At 42.9% G+C, this 17,311-nt stretch overlaps 1 protein-coding gene and 2 pseudogenes across 3 annotated transcripts in view; 2 read left to right on the forward strand and 1 right to left on the reverse strand.

Annotated features, from left to right (window-relative positions):
- AEBP2 (AE binding protein 2) overlaps window positions 1-9,847 on the reverse strand; it is a 58,222-nt gene extending 48,375 nt beyond the window's left edge. Inside the window, exon 1 of the mRNA XM_081084242.1 lies at window positions 9,115-9,847. Coding sequence (XP_080940368.1) covers window positions 9,115-9,788 — 674 coding nt within the window. The 5' untranslated portion in view covers window positions 9,789-9,847. The remainder of the gene's footprint in view (window positions 1-9,114) is intronic.
- Window positions 4,529-5,072, forward strand: LOC308512792 (ferritin light chain-like; annotated as a pseudogene). Its single transcript has one exon. The product of its transcript is annotated as a ferritin light chain-like (transcript).
- Window positions 9,848-12,649: 2,802 nt separating the features above from the next.
- On the forward strand, window positions 12,650-13,588 carry LOC308514487 (dnaJ homolog subfamily C member 17-like; annotated as a pseudogene). The gene has a single exon. The product of its transcript is annotated as a dnaJ homolog subfamily C member 17-like (transcript).
- Window positions 13,589-17,311: the final 3,723 nt, after the last annotated feature.

Raw genomic sequence — 17,311 nt, forward strand, 5'->3', positions numbered from 1 at the left:
TAAGACAACACATCTAAAGCCAGGACTGGGCTTTCTCAAGAAGTTTGTGACTTGGGCAAGTCATAATCTCTGTGCTCTTCCTCACCTCATTGCTGTTGGTGAGGATACAATGAACTGCACTTCTTTTACTTTTTTAATATTTTTATTGATTTCAGAGAGGAAAGGAGAGGGAGAGGAAGGGAGAGGGAAAGACAGAAACATCAGTGATGAAAGAGAATCATTGACCAGTTGCCTCCTGCACGCCCCACCCTGGGGATTGAGCCCACAACACAGGCATATGCCCTGACTGGAAATCGAACTGTGACCTCCTGGTTCATAGATCGATGCTCAACCACTGAGCCACGCTGGCCGGGCTGAACTGCATTTCTCAAAATCCTTTCTATAAGCTCAAGAGTCTGAGATTCTTAAGCAAACTAGATAGTAGTTTCCTCTTAAAATAATATGCAAATTTATTTTTTTGTTGGGAAAGTCTGCTCTTTAAAATTATCCAAATATTCACAACTTTTTTTCAGATAATCTTTCCACATATGCCGTTAAAAAGAATTGGAACCCTGGTCAGGTGGCTCAGTAGATTGAAGAGTCGTACCATACACCAAAAAGGTTGCTGGCTCGGTTCTCAGTCAGGCCACATCCCTATGTCCAGTAGGGGCGCTTTAGGGAGCAACTGACTGATATTTCTCTCTCTCCCTTTCCCTCTCCATCTTTCTCTAAAATCAATAAATATAACATCAGGTTAAACGGGGGATGGAGAAATATAAGGCATAGAATGGTTCTCCTTGTTTCATGCAGCCACACTAATGTCAGTAAGAAAAAATCTGTATTAGGTACATCCATATTCAGTTGAATTCAACCAACTACTGAGTTACTGAATATAGGCAGTGTAGTAGATGAATGTAAGTAGGTATGTGCTGGAAGTACAAAGATAAACAGGACCTGATTTTAATCTTACAAATGTTATAGCCTAGAGAAGACAAACAAAAATGATATTTCAATTCAACACCATAAAGATAAATTAAAAATTCTGGTGATATTTGAATTCAGAAGAACCTATCTAACGTATCTTTGAGATCCTGAATACAGCAGAGCCACACCTGCAATATTCTGGGTTTGTCTGGAGGGTGGGAACCTTTTCCCTGCCAAGGGCCATTGGGATATTTATAACATCATTTGTGGGCCATACAAAATTATCAACTTAAAAATTAGCCTGCTGTATTTGGTCAAACAATTAACTCACCCCTAATGCCTTGGCAGGGCCAGACCAAATGATTGTGAAGGCCGTGGCAGATGTTCCCCACCTCTGGTCTAAAGGATAACTCCAAATTATATTGTGGTCAAAAACCCTCACTTTAAAGAAAAAGAATCTTAAGTTCAGAGAAATGAAATGATTTGCCAAATTTTCTATAGGCAGGATCTAGTAAAACCAGCACTATAATATTGATTACTTATTCCCACTAGAGTATTCTTTTCACATTTCTATGCATGAGAAATGGGAGAGTAAATGACTCTATGAATTAAATACGAGCCCTTTTCCGTTTTACATATTCAATTTCACTTGTTCATAACACTAAGACATTTCTCCTATTTTATAAGGAAACAACTTCTGAGATGGTTAAATTAAAATAACCCAAGTCTTTCTGACTCAAGGTTCATGTTTTTTTACTACCCAATGTTCCTTGTTTCAGCAATAGATATGTCTTGGGGGGGGGGGGGGGGCAAGCTATTGTTATAATTAAATCAAAGAAAAAATTTTTTACTCAGAAATAGTAACATAACCTCCTAATTGGTCTCTCTGCTCCAAACCCTCCTTCTCTTCTTTCACCACATAGTTAATTTTCCTGTTTCAGGAGTTTCATCATTCATCCAAAATATATTTAAGAATACTTAAAATTAAGTGTCAAGGACTGTGCCAGGTGCTGCGATGATCCTATTCTCAGGGAACACACATTCTAACAGGATAGGCACTAATTATTCAAATTGTGATAAGGACAATGAAGAACTTTGTAACTACAAGTTACAAAGACAGAAGCAGCAGAGAGGCAAAAGACTCTGATCCACAAACCTACACTGAGAAAGATGCGCATGTGTTGGTGTGAAAGGTCCGACTTCAGCCATTAAAACTCTTATTTTCCAGTTCCAATGTGCATTCTCTGATCTAGGCAGAAAGTCTAGAAATATGGTATGGTCTTTCCTTTGTGTGTTTCATTTAGGCTTTCTAGAAATTTCTATTCATCACTCACCTAATCATAAAATCCAGTCCCATACTCCCACCAAAACTTTAGTCATTAATTACAATACTCTCCAATTTTAATTTTAATGTACTGTGTCACAAACAACTGACAGATAAACTAGAAAATATTGGAATTATCTTTTTAGTCTTCTTAAAACTTACCACCTGGAGAAGTACCATTACATTTCTTGCTTATCACTGAAAGGGGTACAATGGTAACCATGATTTAAAATTACTTTTAAACATTCAAATATCCACCCCAAAATTGTCCTTTAGTTCTAAGGTCAATAACTATTATTTTCACAAGCAAACTATTAGTCAGAAAAATGAACTCAACATGTGCTAAGATCACTGCAAACCCATTACCATTACAAGAAAACATAAAGCTTTTTACTAATAGATCAGTAGATTCACTTACATATTAAAAACTATTAAAAATAAAAGGTATTATGAGGCCTTTAGGTCAACTGCAGAATAGATATACAGGGTGAGGCAAATGTAGATTTACAGTTATTCATAGAAAATAATACAATAATGCAAGAATAAACTGTTTCCCATACTCACAGCTGTAAGCCTACTTTTGCCTCACCCTGTATTTGTTAAATACCTATCACATAGTAAACGCTTAAATTGTGCTAAATACTCTATATGTAATCCCCACAATAGTCTATTATTATTCCCCTTTTGCAGGGAAGAGACCTGAAATAGTAATAAGACACTAAATAAATAAATGTCCCATGGTCACCCACCTTAAGTGAATTCCAACTCCAAACATTCTGACTCATAACTCACTTCTCTCCCAATACTCTTTCCCTTCTTAATGTCAAAATTTTCACTGATAAAATGTTAAAGCATTTTTATACACTAAATGCTTTTAAACAGTGGTGTTTAAAAAAAAAAAAAAAAAGCCCTCTGGTAACTATCCATTTCAAATTTCCATACTCACACTCATTTTTATAGAAATTTTCCATTTCAGAGTTGTCAAATCTTTTAACATTTACTATGCACCTCTTGTTTCCTCTAAATAGGTAATTCTTAGACCAACTCTTTTGAAAAATTGCTGGTTTCTGCTCAGAGAAAAGTACTTACAAATTTTGCATAAAATGTCACAGGCAAAGCTGTCCTTAAACTCATCAATACCAGCTACAATGATCCAACCAAGGGCATCAAATTCTTGGCCCTCAGTTTAGTCTCCTTTATTTATATAAATTCTATTGTTGGTATTTCAATTTAATTCTAATAAATGAGTACTCACCATATCCAAGGTATTGTGTTAAATACAAAGTTCTAAACCAGCTAAACTATCCCTGCTCTCAAAAATATACCATTCTACAACAAAAAGCATCCAAATAACATGGATTCTTCAAAACAGTTCACAGGAGTCATTAACAGAAATTCATTTGGAACTTAGAACACCTTCATGGTAAAATCTAAGCCTGTTTTGCAGCTGAGGAACTAAGGCTCAAAGATATTAATTAAAATCATAATACAGGCAAGACTAAAATGTGAACTGTTCCCTTTGACTCCAGATTACAGGCTCTTTATATTGTAATATACTACATCCCTCTACCTAGAGAACCATAAAAGGAGAAGAAAAAAATATAAAAAGAAATTAAAGCCAAGTTTTAAAAGGCCAGGAAAGGGGTTTGTTGTGGTATTTTGATGTGTTTTGAAAGGTGGTCTCAGTCATCAAAAATTTGAAGCAATACCTAACTGGCATGGCTCAGTGGTTGAGCATCAAACTATGGGGACCAGGAGGTCACGGTTCGATTCCCTGTCAGGGCATATGCCCAGGTTGCAGGCTCCATCCCCAGTGCAGGGCCTGCAGGAGGCAATCGATCAATTATTCTCTCTCATCATTAATGGTTCTATCTCTCTCTTCCTCTCTGAAATTAATAAAAATATTTTTTTTAAAAAACCTACACTTTGGAATTAAGTACCACAGCAATTTGAAACAAAATGGATGAAGAGGGAATCATTTTGTGTCTTCCACAATATTCAGTAAAGAGTCCTTAACATAGTAAAAACCTATTTGGTAGCAAACTAGCTTACACACGGAGTCCCTAACTGACCATAGTTGTCTTACCATTTCTTTTTTAAAAACTTAATTTTATTGGCAGTGCACTCAAAGGTCCCGGATCTGTCTCTTGCTTCAACTGTGTTTGGACAAAACAGACCCCTTCTTCTTCCAGCCTCCGGCTACTCTCCTGCGTCTCATCCAGTCATCACCTTCAGAACCACTTCCGGGACCAGCCAACACACGGTTTTCTTTTTCTACCTTAACTCCTTAGCTTAACAACCATGAGCTCCCAAATTCGTCAGAATTATTCCACCGAGGTGGAGGCTGCGGTTACCCGCCTGGCCAGCCTGCATCCTCCGGCCTCCTACACCTACCTCTCTCTGGGTTACTATTTCTACCGTGAAGATGTGGCTCTGGAGGGCGTGGGCCCACTTCTTCCGCGAGTTGGCGGAGAAAAAGCGTCACGGTGCTGAGCATCTCTTAAAGTTGCAAAACAAGTATGGCGGCCGCATTCTCTTCCAGGAGGTGCAGAAACCTTCCCAAGATGACTGGGGCAAAACTCAGGATGCCATGGAAGCCACCCTGGCCTTAGAGAAGAACCTGAACCAGGCCCTTCTGGAGCTGCATGCCCTGGGTTCTACCCGTGCAGACCCTCATCTCTGCAACTTCCTGGAGAACCACTTCCTGGATGAGGAGGTGAAACTGATCAAGAAGATGGGCGACCACCTAACTAATATCCACCTAACTAACATCCGCAGGCTGGCCACCCCCCAGGCTGGGCTGGGCGAGTATCTCTTCGAAAGGCTCACCCTCAAGCAGGACTAGAGCCTCTGAGAGACCGCCCTGCATCCTCCTGGTGTCTCTGGCTTTTACCTGAGCCTCTTCCCAAAACTACTAGCCATTCTTTTAACCACCCTGGAGCCCTCTCCCATGCACTGGACCAAATGAGATAAAGCTTTTTGCAGGAAAAAAAAAAAAAAAAAATATATATATATATATATATATATATATATAGTATTGATTCAGAGGGGATGACAGAGGGATAGAAACATCGATGAGAGAGCAGCCTCCTGAACACCCACTCCTGGGGATCGAGCCCACAACCTGGGCATTTGCCCTGACCAGGAATTGAACCATGACTGCCTGGTTCATAGGTCGATGCTCAACCACTGAGCCACACCAGTCGGGCAGTCAATGTTTCTTAAAAGTAAAATGATCCCTTAGAATCTCCCTATATAAATTCGACCCTAAAATCTGTGGGTTTTTTTTTTACTGTTGCCATACCTTCCTTAACTGAGCATTACAATGTTATCAATGAAAACAGACTTAAATTTAATCAAAATAAAAGGGTGGTGAAAAAGAGGTATTCTAGAGACTATGAAGAGCTGATTGCTTCAGAGATGAAAGGGGTAGTGAAAAAGAGTTTTATTATGAAGTATGAGCAAAATATTATTCTACATAAAAGTATTTTATTGCCTCAAACATACAGATCCTTAATAAATCTTGACAACAACCTCATTAGCCTTCTAGTATTAATCTGATGTTAAAATTTAGCCTCTATATTAGAAAAAGATTTCCCGAACCATACTATAGGGAAACTGAGCAATATTAAGTCTGTTTTCCCCATTTCAAAGCAATCCTAATTATACCTCAAAGTTTACAACCCAAAAATTGACAAAATTTTATATCCACAAGATGGTAAGGGCCTGTGTGTGGCCTTTGCTGAACATTTAAAATAAGTTTCATTCTAATGAAACCATGCACTTTTCATTTGATACCTCGATTTATCCATAAAGGCTGATAAAAGTGGCTGAAACAGGCCTTGGCTTTTTCAAAAATAAGTCATGGTTTATACTCTAGTTTCAGGGTGGGGGGAAGGGAGAGACGATTTAAAAAAGAGACAACCACAAAATGGAATAGATCGTTATTATCAATTCACTTATACAGGACAAGTAGCTCAGAGTACTTTCAATGTAAGTAAAATTTGATTCAATAGCTAAAACTATTTTGTAAACTAAAAACATTTGAGGCATTTAAAATTCTAAAACTGTATTTAAGATAGCCTCTGAAATTTACTTAAAAGGTGATAACTTTTTTAAAAATACTTAAGCTTAGATTCAAAGTAAAAGAAAAACTAGTTTTTAGTGTTCTTGCACAGCTAAATATCCAATGCCCCCAAAGAAAATGTCATTATCTCTATAACCAAAGTAAATTACCTATCAACTTTAAGTTTGCTAACTTGACTAAAATAAACACACTAATACACTTACATGGTTTTGAATAACTCTCTCCTGGGGAAAAGAATCAATGTTTTTTGTACCAAATGTCATTTAATCATTTTATAAATTAGTCAGTTTTCACCACACAACACTTCCAATACACGATGATAAAGTGGTACCTTGGATCACAAGCTTCAAAATCTAAATCTTTGTATTAATTCTTTCTTAAGAAGCTCTTACAGTTAAAAATATTTAAGATATTTTTACAAATTCTAAAGTATGCTAAATTCAAAGATACTACCTAATTTCAAAGTTAGAAAAAAATGAACAAGCATCCTAAGAGAAACAGTAAATTCTAATGATGAAATCGTTGTGATAGGATTGCCTCAAGTTTTTTAAAAGCACTTTAAAACCACAATATCCTTTCATCAGTTACAAAAATAAAGACTTCCTACCATGAAATCAATCTATAAAATCCACACAGATTAGTGTAATCTGCAGGACAGTTTATAAGAATTATGAATCCTTTCCAAATTTAAAATAGTTCTTTAACTCAATGGCAACAGGGGGCATTTCAGAATTAAGATTATCAAGACCACAACCAGTTTCACTAGTAATGGAAGGCTTTTTCATACAAGTGATAAATCTACTACCTTGAAATGGTAAAATGACTACAATATTTTGTAGTCTCTAATGCTTAAGCATTAAGAAAAGCAAGTATGCTTAGTTATCAAGTTTTAACCTTATTTGGACTTGTGGCACCAATTATCTTACTCCTTACTCTGAAGTATGATGTATAAAGTAGATACTCATATAAATATCCAATAAATATAAAATGAAGCCCAAACTCCACTTTCGGAAATTTTACTTGACCAATAATTCATTGTCCCCTAATAAAAGGATGCAGTGGACAAGATATTAACTCAAACAAACAAAAACTGACACATACAGCTTGTTATTTAAGGTGAATTATTCTTACTCTTGTGAAGTGGAAATAGCAAGGGACTTAAGAACCTTTGTTCAGCTTCACCACTACCGTTCTATACTTACTGTTTTTAGGAAGACACTCAACTTGCTTCTTCATCTGTTAAATGGAAGTCAAAATAATATCTAGTTTGCACCAAATAGTGAACGAAATGACTGCAACGTTTAAACTGTGCAGTGCTAAACAAGTGTGTGTCCATAACTAAATAGAACTGTGGAAACTACCAACTTTCAAGTATCTCTGGGTACCAACGAAGGAGGTTGTAATAAAATGATAAATAACATTCTTCATTGTGCAGTTCACGTCAATTTTAATTCTCTTGAAGACATTCTCCTTCCCGCCATGCCTATATAGTTCAGTACAATTTTTCTAAGGTTTGTACAGTCTGTTTGACCCCAGCCAAAGTGTCCTAACTAGATATTTAAGTGTCAAACAGATTCTAATACTGTATTTCCAAAATATTTAGGTCCTTGTATTCCTCATTACATAAATTTTTCTCAGTTAACCATCGTTATCCCTAGAACTTTAGAATACTTAAAACCTTTAAATCCAAGTCAATAGAGAAGATTTAAAAATCGACTGCTCATCTAAACATGAGCAGATGGTCAAAACAAGTGCTAATATACTTTAGAAGCAGTACAGCATGAATGAGGGAGTGCTGTTGTTAAAAAGTACATTAAGAACCAATTACTTAAAATAGGAAGTTTTCCAAAGAGCCCAAAAGTAACAGCAACAATCGAAACATAAGAATGGCAGTCATTTTAATGTCCCGAAAAAAAGGAAGCGCATTTCTGGCCAGTCCCCACGCTACTCCCCACGAACTTTAGAAGAATGCTAATTCCTTCAGCGCTCTCCAACACAGGGCTGCAAATCCTGCCGCCCACAATCACGAAGCCTCACTACACAAGGATACTACACCGCCTACCATCATGCAGGTCCCTTCGCGAGCGTCTTTCGTTCCCACTCCAACTCTCTCTGCTCCCGCCAAGTTATTGCAAACGCCATAAATTCATCTTTCTTGGCTACACCGATGGATTCGCTTTCAACTTTCTCCCGGATTTGTTCGCGGGACGCACAGAAGTTATTTACATCCCTTTGGAGACCACGTTAACGACTACCCGGGAGGCGTTTTGGAAGCAGCGGTTAAAGAGAAAAAAGAACAGCCTTTTCTTGTTCTTTTTCCCTTTTTTTTTTTTTTTAAGTAAAGAAGAGGGGCAGCTGGGGGTCTCCTCCCCGAACAAGGAAGTTCTGTGCAATCCGAGCGAGACCAGCCATGTTGGAAAGCACTTGTCAATTGCAGTTCTGACAAGTGTTCGCGCTCGCGGCGGACGCTAACCTCGTGGGCCGGGCGTGCGCCCCCGGGGCCGCCGCAGCTCCCACCGAGGGCCGGGCCTGCTCGGGGGGCGGCTTCCGCGTCGGGGCCGTCCGAGGGGCCGTGCGGGGCGCCGGGCAGCGCGGGGGGACAGGGTCTGAGAGTTGGGAGCCGCTATCCGCGGCCAGAGGGGCGGGGCGGCCCGGAGGTTTCCGAGGGGGGCGCCTGGGGGAGGGGCCCTGGGCTCGGGGAGCGGGGGGCATCGCGGCCAAAAAGTCCCCCCGGCCCGGGAGCGCGGGAGGAGGGCGGGAGGGAGGGTAGAGGGACCGGGAGACGCCGCCGGGCACTCACCTGTCCTCCGAGTCCATGCGGCTCAGGGGTTCCCCGTCCGACGACATCTCCAAACTGCCGCGCCGGCCCCCGGAGGTCGCGCTGCTGCCGCCGCCCCCGGTCCCGTAGCCCTCGTCGCCGCCGCTGGAGACGACGCTGCTGCTGCTGCTGCCGCTGCCGCCCCCGCCGCCGCCCTGGCCGCCCCGCGGTCCCTTGGGCTCCTCCAGGCCCTCCTTGCCGTCCCCATCGCCGCTGCTGCTGCTGGCGGCGCCCGGGCTCAGCGAGCGCGTCTCGTCGCCGCTGCTCCCGCCGCTGCTGCCCACCAGGCTCTCGGCGCTGCTCTCCTCCTCGCCGCCGCCGCTGCTGCTGCCCTCGTCCTCCTCCTCCTCGTCCTCCTCGTCGTCCTCGTCCTCGTCCTCCCCGGCCTGGCTGGCGCTCTCGGGGCTCGGCTCCGACATCGTCTCCGCCTCGCCGCCCCCCACGCCGCCGCCGCCGCCGCCGCCCCCGGCGCCGCCGTTCAGCAGCAGCGCCGCCACCGCCTCGGCCTCCGCCTCCTCTTCCTCCTCCTCCTCGTCCTCGTCCTCCTCGGGGGGCTCCGCCCGGCCCCGCGCCGCCGAGCCGGGGCTGCCGGGGGGCAGAGGGCTCAGGCGGGAGAGCTCCTCTAGGTCGGCCATGTCGGTGAGCGCGGCGGCCATGGCGGCGCCTGCTCCTCCTCCTCCCCGCCGCCTCCCTCTCGCGGCTCGGCTCCCGCGCCCCCTCCCTTAACGCCCAAAACTCCACCGACGCCGCGGCGGAGCAAGAGGAGGGCCCTCGGGCTGCGTCAGCCTGCACACGCGCTACGGCGCCCGCGCGGGGACAGCGCGCACGCGGAGACGGCGGCGCGCCTGCGCGGCGGCACCTCCCCGCCCCGGTTCCGCGCCCGCGCCCCCCGCTCCCCCGCCCCAGACCGGCCCCCGCCCCGCCCCTCCCGGCCGCCGAGCGCTCAGAGTTTCCCTCGGGCCTTCCCACGCCTCCGCGGGCCTGGCCTCGCAGCGGGCGGGACGCGCCGCGCAGAAACCCGAGCGCCAGCGGGGATGTAACAGCCCTCGAGTTCTCACGGCAGAGTCATTCATTGCGCGGGGGTGCGGGGAGTGTCCCCAGGGCACAGGCACTGAGCCCAGAAATCGAGCAAGCCCTGGTCTTCCGAGAGCTTACAGTCTCACGAGGAGGGGCGATTTCAAACGAACAAGAAATAATACAATGCAAGGGACTAAATCCACAAGCGCCCACGCAGAGCCACAGGTTTCACTCCAACCTGCGTTTGCGTCCCTCCAGGAAGAGTTCAGTCCGTCTCCGAGCAAGGACATCTTGGCTGTTCAGGATCCTCAAACTTTTTGGCTCGTGAGCCCTTTGGAACAATTTTGTTCAAAGGGACATCTACATTTCTCCCAGCTTGTTACAAATAGTTCGTAACTGTCACACTTTTTCACATATAGCGAGTGAACTTTAAAAACCATAGAGATTTATTAACCTTAACTAATACCTACTTTTTAAAATACAGTCTCTTATACTTGGACAGTTTTCATCCTTTATCTTCTGGAATTGATCTTTGCATTCCACATCCTCTCCAGAGTTTTCCCGTAATATATTTTGTATTTGAACTCTTATGATCATCTTATATTTCCTTTTAATAAAAATGTGTATATAAATTGAAATGTAAGGGTAGTTTATAAATTCCCTGATCATAAAACTCTAAATCTTATTATTTCAACTGATAAAACAAATAGATTGCAAATATTTATAAATAAACATAAAAGTAAAATTTTGTTGGGAATGCATCTTACGGAAATGGAATTGGATGCATTTTATTTTTCAACCAGCTTATTCCATCCGTGGATGAGTATTACTAGAATGAGAATGAATTCAGCATTAATTCTATTCCAAGTTTTCAATTCCATGAACGTAAGCATTGAGAAAACTAGTCCATATAAATAAGTAGATGAGAATGGACTTTTGTTATAATAATGCCATTCATTGAAACTCATTCCAAATTATATGCCAAAATAATCACATAAAGATCTAACAAAGAGAAAATGTTTTTCATGATCTACCAGCTGACAACTCTGATTAGGTTCTCTTTCAACTTTGTTGAAATAAGCAACTGAAAACCACCTAACTTATGAAAGGATGTGTTAACGCTTTCTGTTTCTCCAGCCCATTGTTTCTTTTTTATTGTCTTGAAGGTTTTGCATCCCCCCTGGGTATTTCACTTTAGTAAGATTTGGGCTGGGAAGAATTATGCCATTGTTTGTAAAGTAGGGGAGGGACATTGGAATAAGGGAGGCAGGAAAGTAGGGTACTGTCACTCTGACCCCAGGGCACATTTTCAGGCAGATGGGTTTTGGGGATGGCTACCATGGGAAGTAAGGATCAGAGAACTGATTACTTTAAAACAAATTCTCCGTGTTCATGCACACACATCTTGGAAAGTCTTCAAATAGCTTGAGTACCCCAGTATTATGTCCACTGTCTTAGGCCTTGGTCAGCTTTTATATTCCATAAGTTGCCTCAAGGAAAAGCAAAAATAAAAATAATAAATAGTAAGAGGCATTATGGTTGACACATACCTTCAGATGGGTACAATGCAAAATACTAACCTCAAACATTTTAACCTCCATGCCATTCTTTGAGATAGACAAGTAATGTATTATCATCCTGTATTGTTGCTGGAAGCCAGTCCATCCTTGCTGCTTGACACAGTCACTACAGGGAAGAAACATATGCACAGCATATGTTTCAAGGGACCTGGCGTATATGGCATACTGTTCTTAATATGTTGGCTCCCCTTCTTAGTGCTATGTGTTTTAACCAAGGTCACCTCTCCAAGAAAGGTTGTTTCCCCAGGTGGGGATTTTTCCCTGGAGTTAGGGATTAACAGGACTAAGGAAGGGAATAAATCAGTAAAACCCCTTAACTAAGTGCCAGGCGGGTAGTTAATCACTTTAACTATGAACAATCATGCTTAAGCTACACACTCTTTACTTAGGATAATCTCCTTCAGTTACTTCCTTGTAGCTTAACATAACAATAGAGTAGTGACCTTGGAATGGAGATAACAAATGCCCTAACCTTTGGAATAGAATGGATAGGATTAAAATCAACTGGTATAAATACAGATGTAACTGGAGAATAAAGACAGAACCTGGCTACAGAACCTGGCTGGAGAACCTGGCTAGGCTGCTGATCAACTGAACACTGTCTCCGGGTCATTTCTTCTTCGCCGACTCTGTCCACACCTTTGGGAAACCCTGGACCTGCTGGGGTTGGACCCCAACATATTGTAATTTAAGAACTATTAGAGCCCTGCTGGTGTGGCTCAGTTGGTTGAGCATTGTCCCATGAACCAGGAGGTAAGGGCACATGCCCAGGTTGTGGGCTTGATCCCCAGTAGCGGGCGTGCAGGAGGCAGCTGATGGATAGTTCTCTCTCAAAAATGTTTTGGACAGTCTTCGGGAAGAGTCCCGGGCACATTTAGACTCTTGGGAGTTGTAGTACGAATCCAGTCAGGGTTGGAACCATGTCGGTGGCCAAGGAGCTCTTACAGATGGACCTGTATGCGCTGCTGGGCATTGAGGAGAAGGTGGCAGACAAAGAGGTAAAGAAGGCATATAGGCAGAAGGCCCGCTCCTGCCATCCAGACAAACATCCAGGTAATCCCAGAGCAGCTGAACTCTTCCACCAGCTTTCTCAGGCCTTGGAGGTACTGACTGACGCTGCAGCCAGGGCCACGTATGACAAGATCAGGAAAGCCAAGAAGCAGGCAGCAGAGAGGACCCAGAAACTAGATGAGAGAAGGAAGAAAATGAAGCTTGACCTGGAGGCCCGGGAGCGGCAGGCCCAGGCCCAGGCCCAGGACGAGGAGGAGGAGTGAGAGGAGGAGAAAGAGGAGAACTGGAGCAGGAGATCCAACGCCTGTGAGAAGAGGGTTCCCGGCAGCTGGAAAAACACCAGAGGCTGATGCAGGAGCAGATACGCCAGGAACGGGAGCAGAGGTTGCGAAGAAAGGCAGAAAATCCTGAAGGCAAAGGCACTCCCAAGCTAAAGCTAAAATGGAAGTGCAGAGAGGATGGTTCAAAAGGCGGCTACTCCAGAGATGTCCTCCTGCAGCTTCTTCAAAAGTACGGGGAGGTGCTCAACCTGGTACTTCCCAGCAAGAAGGCAGGCACCGCCGTGGTGGAGTTTGCAACCATCAAGGCTGCGGAGCTGGCTGTCCAGAATGAAGTGGGCCTGGTTGATAATCCTCTGAAGATTTCCTGGTTGGAGGGACGGCCCCAGGGCAAGGATGGCCCCGGCCACCCAGGATGGTCACAGGGCTCGGTGGTGTCCGAGAGGGACTACGAAAGCCTCGTCATGATGCGCATGCGCCAAGCAGCCGAGCGGCAGCAGCTGATCGCCCAGATGCAGCAGGAGGACAAGGTGGGCAGCTGACGTAGCATCCAGCCCACCACCCCACAGCCCCTTTCACTAATAAACTTCTTTTAAGTCTAAAAAAAAAAATGTTTCTACCTTTCCCTCTCTCCCTTCCTTTCTCAGAAATTAATAAAAACATTCTTAAAAAAAAAAAAAAAAGAACTATTAAAGAAGTTAAAAGTATATACTGTACTAAGTGTATATGCTACCAGCCGTGGGCAAACTACGGCCCGCGGGCCTAATCCGGCCCGTTTGAAATGAATAAAACTAAAAAAAAAAAAAGACCGTACCCTTTTATGTAATGATGTTTACTTTGAATTTATATTAGTTCACACAAACACTCCATCCATGCTTTTGTTCTGGCCCTTCGGTCCAGTTTAAGACCATTGTGGCCCTCGAGTCAAAAAATTTGCCCACCCCTGTTAGACACTGGATTAAGCCCTGGAGATTAAGGTTAGTGTTTGGCTGAGTTAATCAAGGAAAACTTCATGGCCAATGTAGGATTTGAACAATTTGTATAGTAAGATATATAACTACATCTAAGTTTAATTAATTTGAGCTTGATCTTGAAGAGTGTATAGAATGGAATTCTTTTTAAGGGAAAATTTCGAGAGGTGTGAAGCAATAACATGGGAAAGCATAAAAATTTTTTATGATGGTGTTAACATGAGAAAGCAAAGCTAGAAAGCTAAAACAAGAGTTAAAGATTAGATTGCAGAAAATCTTGAATAAAACATTCTACTTTGAAAGACAACAGGTACACACTGAGATATTTTTTTAAAGGTGTGATATGATTAAAGTTATGTCGTAAGGGTATGAAATATATAGGAGACATTCTGAAAAGAGTGAAAAGTTAATGGAGATTAGACATGTGGTAATGGCAGGTATCAAAGCCACAAATGAATGCTCGAGCTGCAATATATATACTGAAGAGTAAAGTGAGCTATCTTGGAACTGGGCTTTTGAAGAAAAGGGTGTTTCCTATCACTGGAAAGTTTTGTTGTCCTTGTTTTTTAAATATATCTTTATTGATTTCAGAGAGGCAGGGAGAGGGAGAGAGAGAGATAGAAACATCAATGATGAGAGAGAATCCTTGATCGGCTGCCTCCTGCACGCCTGAATCCAACCCCGGACCCTTCACCCTCTATCCACTGAGCCAAACCGGTTAGAGCTGTGTTGTTGTTTTTTAGAAAGTGTTTTTTTTTGTTTTTGGGGGGTTTTTTTGAACTACAAATCTCATAATTAGAAAGAACTAGATAATAAACACCTGTACACCTGCATAACATCAATTACTAATATTTTGCCAAATATGTGCAGGCTGTGTCCCTCTGTCTTCTCTCTGGTCTCTTTCCTCCTTTCTCCCCCTCCCCCTCTCCCCTTCTCACCTTCCTTTACCTCCTCTCCCATTCCCTCTCTCCCTCTGTGTTTAGTTGCAGACATCATTACTCTGCACACATCTATTTAGAACAAGGGCACTCTCCTACACGGCCACAGTGTCACAGTGTCGTCATCCCATTCACTAACGTGTGTGACTAGAGGCAGGAGCTCCAGGTGATGGAGTCCCTTCAGGTGGCATCAGGTGGAAGCTTCATAAAACCGGGAAACGAGTTCTACAGATCAGTCCCATCCACGAACTGTTCATTACCAGTCTGCAGTTAGAGAAGTATTGAAAACTTTACCACAACTTGATAGAGTAATTTTATGACTGTTGAACCTAATAATAATAATAAAAAAAACCAACCAGGGCTTCTATTTTTTATTTCATCTGTTTATTTGATTATTCTCATAACTAACTTGCACATATTTTGCAAAAATATTAGTCCACTGGAAATTTAAAAAACACACACACACACACACACAAAAACCCTGGTCCCTCATAGATTGAGAACCAGTGTTCTATAGTCCCCTCCTTCTTGCTTGGTAATTAATAATTATGAATTCCCCCAAGAACACACCATTGCATAAGAGCTATTTGATTAGGAATAGCATTCAGACTCATTGACTACAGCACTAATGGGTCCGATATAGCAACAGTAATTTCTACGTCACTGGTTCTACCTATCAAGCCTACTAACCTAGTGAGGACACCTCCAGCTCTCTGGCCCCTGGGGTGGGGCCTCTCATGTGCTCACAGACTCCTCTCTCCCAGGGCCCCTTCTGCTCTGCTCCTCTAGGTGCTGCAGGCTCCTGTCAGGATCTGTGATACAAACAAAACACCCAAAGCCATGGTGTCAGCTAAAGAAATGGAGATCCTGGTGTTTGACCTTTTTTAGGGGAACCCCAAAGCAGACTGCTTGCACCTAATATCATAGTTTCCAGTGAAATGGCTCTTTATGCTTTTACTCAGAGCTCTGTTTCTCTTAGGGACCCAGACATGCTTTCATGGGCCCAGATTGGCGACAGACTTGAGTAACAGCTACCCCACGCCGTATTTATTACTCCCCATCCAATGACTAAGTCTTTCTTATAGGGCTTCTCTGTCTAAATCTCTCTTCCATTAAAATGAGTTCTGTTCTAGGAAGCAGTCTCAGCCCCATGTCAGCAGGTTTCCTTCTGTCCTGACTCACCCGTTTGCCAGACGTGCCCAGACATGCTTGACTCCCAGCAACAGACCCAGTTGAGATTCAAGCTGAGATGACTGCCCCATGTGAGACACCTCCCTACACGTGAGATACTTCCGAAAAAGTCTCTAGACTATGCAGCGATAGCCCGTTTTGCACCTTTATTTCAGGTTCCTCATTCTGTGGTTTGATACTGCCGTATTGAGCAGGATCAATAGCAGCATAATGACCGTATTCTCTGATTGACTGGGAATCTAAAGAAAATATGCATGAAAAGACAGAGCATCTTACAGGAAGATCGGAAAACTGGAAAGAACTAGAAATCCAATAAAAGCTTTCCCAGTTGGTAGATTGCAATTCAACCAAAACACAACCGAATAATGATTCTACTATTTAAAAAATACGTTTTTATTGATTTGGGAGAGAGAGAGAGAAAGGGAAGGGGGTAGAGAGAGACACACACACATCAGTGTGAGAGAGAAACACTGATTGATGGCTGCCTCCTACACTCCCACAACTGGGGATCAAGCCAGCAACATGGACATGTGCCTTGACCAGGAATCGAACCAGAGACCTTTTGGTGTATGGGACCATGGTCAACCAACTGACCCACACCAGCCAGGGGAATGATTATCGTTTTGAGTTATAATATTTCTGTCAATACAACCATTTTGAGACATAACTGCTTTGGCTGGCAACTTTCCACAATAAGTAGATCATAGGCATGTCTAGTATTTTGGATAATTTCTCGTTGTGTTTTTTGTTGTTGTTGTTTTTTAAATATTTTTTATTGATTTCAGAGAGGAAGGGAGAGGGCGAGAGAGATAGAAATATCAATGATGAGAGAGAATCATTGATTGGCTGCCTCCTGCATGCCCCCTACAAGGGATCAAGCCTGCAACCTGGGCATGTGCCCTTAAACAGAATCAAACCTGGGACCCTTCAGTCCACAGGCCAACGCTCTATCTACTGAGCCAAACCAGCTGGGGCTAATTGCTTGTTTTGAATTTAGTAAATGATTTTCCTATAAACTATCAATAAAAAGGTAAGCAAAATGTGAAAGGTAAATAACACACACCACATTTTTTATCCTTTCATGTATTTTATATCTGACTTGCTAACCAAAAAACTTTTTTCAATGTTTAAAACTCTCAATTATGAAAATTGAATTTGATGGATTAGTTATTGTAGCATACAAATTACAATAC

This window comes from Myotis nattereri (assembly GCF_964212035.1).
Source record: "Myotis nattereri genome assembly, chromosome: 2".
Lineage (NCBI taxonomy): Eukaryota > Metazoa > Chordata > Mammalia > Chiroptera > Vespertilionidae > Myotis > Myotis nattereri.